Here is a 6858-nt window from a genome sequence, read left to right as displayed (position 1 = left end):
ATCATTTAAGTCAACTATTATTATTATTATTATTATTATTATTATTATTATTATTATTATTTGTTTCTAACTATAATTAAGCTGTTGTGTGTCGTGTATAAGATTTTTTTAAATATGATTAATTGCAAATAAAATACTCTTTGACAATTTCTTTCCTTTTTTGACTGAGCAATTTATCTCATTTAGTTTGCGAATCCTAGCATTTAGTAACAATAAATCTCTACGTTGCTTCTATTACGTTTTTGTCAATTGAATTGTTACCGCTAAAGAGATGAAGTTTAATATAAGAATTCATAGAATTATGATTAAGTTTAATACTCCATCCGTTTCAATATAAATGATGTTTTAGAAGGACTATTTTATTTTAATTTATATAAAATTTTGAGATTTTAAAGTTAATTTTAATTTTATCGGAAATTGTTCAACCAATTAGATTTTACTGTTTTTTTATAATTGGTTAACTGATTTTAAAATTATATATTTAAAATACCTTTTTTAGAGAAATGTAATTTTTTTAATCTTTGTGCACTAGTAGAAAATCTAGACAGAGGGAGTACCTTGTAAGAAAATATATTAAAAAATAGTCCAAGTTTGAAAACTGTACATGGGGCCATTATCCAATTATCCAGGAGATATTTTATCAAAACCTATTGTCCACAAGTCACAACTACACACATCAAACAAGCCTCCTACACATTCTGTTGAAAAAGTCCTTCAATTTATAAAAAGTTTTTATTTTGATCAATCAATATTCTTCGTCTCGATCGTCACTGACAAAACAATTCTCCCGATTTTATTTTTTGTTTGCCACATTAATTTGCTTCTATTGATCCAGTCGCTTGTTCGATTCAACCCTCTCATCCTTCTCCTGCATCAAAATTCAGAGTAATCGTTTTGTTAACTTTTATCTTAATGAAATAATCGTAATGCAGAATTATATTGTTGTGTATTGCTTAACCTCCCCATGTTGGATTTAAAAAGCAAACAAGAACTCTTCATATTGGGTTTTTAAGATGTGAAAAAATATTCTTTAATCAGTTAGCCGATTAATGAGAGAAAAATAGTAGATGAAGAAGAGTTAGGATTGTTCAGTTGTACAAGTAACCACAACGATGTGTTTGTGTTTCAGGAATAAATGTCTGAGGAAAACTTCATGGATAATGGTGAAGATGTCAAGTCTTCTGCTACAAAAGTAAGCTTTTGAGTTAATTTGGATTTTTCTTAAACTGCTGGATTCTGTTATAGTTAGTTCTTAGACTCCTCAAGTATGTGATCTGCATCAGACAAAGTTTTTAGTTACATTCATCTCTGAGTTTTTGATTGTTTGGAGATGTTTTCTTGTTGATAATCATTGTAAATGATGCTTATGACCTAAGACAGGACAACCAGTGGGATATTATTGTAAACTTATCAATATTGCTTTTCTTACAAGAATTTTGTGTTGGTAACTTTATTGTTTCTCGTACTTATGCAATAAGCAGGTTGATCCGGCAATACCTGCATCTTTGACATGGCAAAGAAAGATAGACAGTAACGCAAAGGCTCCCCGGGAATTCGCTCTGACTGCTAAAGAGATTCTGCAGATGGTACCTTATGATTGTAAAACGTTTCAAAATATTACTGTTGGCATTTCATTGTGATGCAAATTAGAATTATGTGAAAATTGTGAAACCTGCAACCGCATAATGTGCCTTTTATGAATGTTTCATTTCTGTAGGCTCCTATTGGCATTCGGTTATGGTTTCTTGTCAGAGAAGAAGCTGCCAAGGGAAGGGTAAAAGAATTTAGACATCTCCACAGATGCGTTTTCGTTTTCTTTTTTTTTTGTACATATTGTAACAATCTTATTTAGTTGCAGTTGGCCTTCATAGACCCATTTTCTAAGCACTCTGTAACGTCTTCCCATGGTGTTCCACTTGGAGGTATTGGGTATGTTTTCCTTTTTTTATCACTCATTTGAACGTATTTTGGTAATCATAAGTTCCATCTTCCTGATCACAATTGCATATGTATTACTTTATTTAGGTATTTTATTTAATCTATGATTACATTGCAGTTCTGGTAGCATAGGAAGGAGTTTTAAAGGTGAATTCCAGCGATGGCAGCTATTCCCTCCAAAATGTGAAGATGAACCAGTTCTTGCAAATCAGTTCTCAGTAAGTTACAAAATATATTAGACTTTGCAGGAGAAAACTGGTTGAAGATAGTTGCAGGATGCATATGATGATGATAACAACAACATCTGGGATATTCAATCATGGTTTACTAAATGAGTGAATTTGTCTGATGCAGGCATTTGTTTCTAGGGCCAATGGTAGAAAGTACTCAAGCGTGTTATGTCCTAGGAACCCAAAGCTGGCAAAGTAATCTATTCAAGTACTCTCTGCTGATTGTTGGCTTGCATGCAGATAATATTCTTTTCCTCAGATGACTCAAATATTTATATATTGGAAACAGACAAGAGTCGGAATCTGGAATTGGTTCATGGGACTGGAATATGAAAGGAGACAAGGCTACATATCATGCTTTATATCCTAGGTCTTGGACAATATATGAGGGTAATATGCTTAACAATAATAGTTTCACCCTCGTAGATATTGCTGTATGAGGCTAAAAACTTGGATGTACAGGTGAACCTGATCCAGAGCTTAGAATTGTTTGTCGTCAAGTTTCACCTTTTATACCTCACAACTACAAAGAAAGCAGTTTTCCTGTTTCTGTTTTCACTTTCACCGTATGTCCACTTTCTTCTTTTTTTTTTGTTCATGATGTAGAGCTACCATATATGTTACTGATGAGTTTGGACTCATTATTCATCAGATTCATAATCTCGGAGACGCTACTGCGGATGCGACATTGCTCTTTACTTGGGCGGTGAGATAAGCTTTTGAATGCATTCGTTTTGTTTGGCTTTCCCTAAACAAAAGTCAATGATAAATTTTCCTTGGTTTAGAATTCTGTTGGAGGAGACTCAGAGTTCTCAGGTGGCCACTACAACTCCAAGATAATGTACAAATAAAATATACTTTTACTCCTGCTCACCCATCTTTCTTCTGCCTTTACTCTTCAACTTTGTGTATGTGTTTATACTTACTCAATGTTGATGAATGTGATAGGATGAATGATGGAGTCAAGGGTGTGCTCTTACACCATAAGTAAGTTCTTCCATATTCTTTGCGTAAAGCATCATATATTATTTTTTTTTGAATGTTTCAAGCATTTTTTCTCTGACACAGAACAGCAAACGGATTACCATCTCTGTCATATGCGGTTTCAGCTCAGGAGACCGAAGGTGTAAGTGTCTCAGTCTGCCCTTTCTTCACAGTATCTGGAAAGCAAAATGGAATCACAGCAAAAGATATGTGGGAGATTATCAAAGAGGTTGGGATAATTCTTACATTTTATTCTTGCATATGATTTGTATGATTCAACAAGATGATATTTTGTTACAGCATGGCTCTTTTGATCACCTTGATGCTTCTGAGGCGTCGATGCAATCTGAACACGGATCATCGATCGGGGCAGCAGTAGCTGCTTCCGCGACAGTCTTACCGGGAGAGTCACGCATTATCACATTTTCTTTGGCTTGGGACTGCCCTGAAGTGCAATTTCCTAGTGGTAAAATATATTCAAGGTAAAGATTTTCTAAGTAACTTTACCTAATTAATGGTGATCATGGCCTTCTAAAACATAATTCTTTTTTCAGGCGTTACACAAAGTTTTATGGCACTCATGGCGATGCCGCAGCACAAATTGCTTATGATGCTATTCTTGGTAAAAGTCCTATAATATAATATTATTCTTTTGAGAATGAAGCTTAGAGCACCTCCAATGGAAGTTCTACCCACTGGAGTTCTACCTCATATGCACTGTGATTGTGGGATCCATATTAGTTTATGGGAAACCCAGTCCAAAGTTTCTTAAAACATGAAAGTTTAGAAACTTTGGGTTGGTTTTCCCGTAAAATAATGGACTCCATAATTATATAAACATATAAAATATATATATACACATACTGTATATAAAATTTTAGAATTCCAATAGGTAGAAAAAGGTGCTCTTACACTGACACTCTTATTATGGCACAGGACATAGTCAATGGGAGTCTTGGATAGAAGACTGGCAGAGACCAATACTTGAAGATAAAAGGCTGCCTGCATGGTACCCTATCACTCTCTTCAATGAGCTTTATTATCTTAATTCTGGAGGAACTCTTTGGACAGGTAGATACTATTTTACTTTCAGCATGGCATTGTCACGCAAGCTTCTCATGTTCTGTTGTCATGGCAGATGGATCATCTCCACTACACAGCTTGGCAGGAGTCAGAGAAAAGAAGTTCTCACTTGATAAATCTCAATCGGGTCTGAAGAGCATCATAGATGTACCACAGCAGCAGAATGATACAGCTGTCTCGGTTCTTGAAAAAATGGCTTCAACGCTTGAGCAACTTCATGCATCAACAGCATCAAACTCTGCATTTGGCACAAAGCTACTAGGAGAAGGAGAAGAGAACATTGGGCACTTTCTCTACCTAGAAGGAATCGAGTACCGTATGTGGAACACCTACGATGTTCATTTCTATGCGTCTTTTGCGCTGGTGATGCTTTTTCCAAAACTAGAACTTAGTATCCAGAGAGACTTTGCTGCTGCGGTCATGCTACACGATCCCACTAAAGTGAAAACTCTTAGTGAAGGACAATGGGTACAGAGGAAAGTTCTTGGTGCAGTTCCTCATGACTTAGGGATCAACGATCCTTGGTTTGAGGTTAATGGGTACAATCTTCACAATACTGATCGGTGGAAAGATTTAAACCCCAAATTCGTCCTCCAGGTCTACAGGGACGTAGTTGCTACAGGAGACAAAAAGTTTGCATTAGCGGTATGGCCATCAGTGTATGTTGCAATGGCGTATATGGCTCAGTTTGACAAAGATGGCGATGGAATGATTGAGAACGAAGGGTTTCCTGATCAGACGTACGATACATGGTCCGCATCTGGTGTTAGCGCTTACTGTGGTGGACTTTGGGTGGCTGCACTGCAAGCTGCATCCGCATTGGCTCGTGAAGTTGGTGACAAGAACTCTCAAGACTATTTTTGGTCAAAGTTTGAGAAGGCGAAGGTTGTGTACGAGAAGAAGTTGTGGAATGGATCATATTTTAATTATGATACCAGTGGAAGTCGATATAGCTCGTCTATACAAGCTGATCAACTAGCTGGTCAATGGTTTGTTTGTTCCCCTCCTCTTTTCTATAAGAAGTGTTATTTTATTAGTTAGAAATATAATATGGTAAGAGTGTAGGTACGCCAGAGCATCAGGTCTTATGCCTATTGTAGATGAAGACAAGGCCAGAATGGCTTTGGAGAAAGTTTACAACTTCAATGTGATGAAGATTAAAGATGGAAAACGAGGGGCCGTAAACGGGATGCACCCTGATGGGAAAGTTGATACAGCATCTATGCAATCACGAGAGATATGGTCTGGTGTCACTTACGCGCTGTCTGCAACAATGATCCAAGAAGGTTTAGTTGACAAGGCGTTTCAGACTGCAAGTGGTATATATGAAGCTGCCTGGTCGGAAACCGGACTGGGGTAAGCTTTATGTTGATATCACTCTCAGGCGTTTCCATATGTTCCTTCAAGTGTTTGATACAAACGTTTGTATGTGTTTGAACAGTTACTCGTTTCAAACGCCTGAAGCTTGGAACACAAATGATCAGTATAGAGCACTGACTTATATGCGTCCCCTTGCCATATGGTCTATGCAATGGGCACTGACAAGAACCAGTAACAACAAACAGAAACAATTTGGTCTGGAACCTGAACTAGAACCAGAGCCTAGTTCCATAATGAAACATGATATCGGTTTCTCCAGGGTTTCTAGGCTTCTTAACCTACCAAATGAAGCATCAGCAAAAGGCACAGTTCAGACGTTGTTCGAGTATGCTTGCCGGAGAATGATGTCATAGATTCATTTTGCAGTTATCATGCAACCACTGACTACACACATTGTTTCCAAAACTTATTTGTTTTTTTTTTTATTAAGTCCTTGTTGTATTGTAAAAAAAGCTAACCCTATAATGCTTACAACGCAACAGATTTATCCCGTGATGTGAAAAACGACTAAATTTGATTGTATACCTGTCCAAAGTTCAAATGAAGCATCAGCAACAACCATATACTGTTGCGAACAGCTTTCTGATAGTCCAAATAGTAACACGTGGATAAACTAAGGTGCGGTGCAGTTTCGTCGATTACCATTTGAAGCCAGAAATAATAGAAATCTTCCAACAATGGCTTCTATTCATCATGTAACATCCTATTCCATCGTCCTTTTTAATCTATTGTTTTAAAGGGAAAGTCTGCCAGCTCCACGACCTATTAGGAGATTTTTTTTTTTAAAGAAGTTGAATGATTAGATTTTGCAAAATACTTGTTAAGTTGATATAATAGTTCTTTGAAAATCACAAACTTGGTATAATCACCATAACACAAACATTCTACAAGAGTGGATTGGTTTAAAAATCATAAAAGATGACCAGAGGAGAGAAAGAGACTTTCCTTGAACACACTCTTTAACTTTATCCAACACCACTTGTTGAATCTTCTTCTCTACTTCCTCCATAGTTTCTCCTGCATCGATTATCTGCATTACCATTTTCAAGGTTTAGAATATAATCCTACGGGGTAAATAAAACAAAGAAAGAAAGACTCTTAATGCATTCACCTTCCGTGAAGAATCACACAGAGTTTGATAAAACTCAGAAACTTTCCTCAGAAACTCAGAAACTCAGACTCTTAATGCATTCACATTCCATGTACGTACACAAGCAATGATCATAAACAGAGGGCCCTTCAC

General features: G+C 36.6%; 1 protein-coding gene and 1 long non-coding RNA gene across 2 annotated transcripts; one reads left to right on the top strand and one right to left on the bottom strand.

Moving 5' to 3' along the window:
• The first annotated feature begins 663 nt into the window (after nucleotides 1-663).
• LOC106320478 (non-lysosomal glucosylceramidase) lies at nucleotides 664-6137 on the top strand. The gene is made up of 19 exons (XM_013758850.1): nucleotides 664-885; nucleotides 1130-1192; nucleotides 1482-1586; nucleotides 1718-1774; nucleotides 1859-1929; nucleotides 2057-2156; nucleotides 2293-2363; nucleotides 2458-2558; nucleotides 2631-2734; nucleotides 2821-2874; nucleotides 2954-3009; nucleotides 3117-3155; nucleotides 3237-3381; nucleotides 3453-3634; nucleotides 3707-3774; nucleotides 4089-4223; nucleotides 4291-5224; nucleotides 5301-5591; nucleotides 5677-6137. The coding sequence occupies exons 2-19, from the start codon at nucleotides 1136-1138 to the stop codon at nucleotides 5966-5968; spliced, it is 2862 nt and encodes a 953-aa protein (XP_013614304.1). The 5' UTR covers nucleotides 664-885; nucleotides 1130-1135; the 3' UTR covers nucleotides 5969-6137.
• Nucleotides 6138-6391: 254 nt separating this feature from the next.
• LOC106320479 lies at nucleotides 6392-6848 on the bottom strand. Its single transcript, XR_001265845.1, has 2 exons — nucleotides 6727-6848; nucleotides 6392-6645 (listed from the first exon to the last, which is right to left on the bottom strand). It is a non-coding gene; the product is annotated as an uncharacterized LOC106320479 (long non-coding RNA).
• Nucleotides 6849-6858: the final 10 nt, after the last annotated feature.

Source organism: Brassica oleracea, unplaced genomic scaffold (assembly GCF_000695525.1).
Source record: "Brassica oleracea var. oleracea cultivar TO1000 unplaced genomic scaffold, BOL UnpScaffold00935, whole genome shotgun sequence".
NCBI classification, from domain to species: domain Eukaryota; kingdom Viridiplantae; phylum Streptophyta; class Magnoliopsida; order Brassicales; family Brassicaceae; genus Brassica; species Brassica oleracea.
The sequence above is the reverse complement of the archived record's forward strand: the minus strand, read 5'-3'. Positions and strand labels throughout refer to the sequence as shown.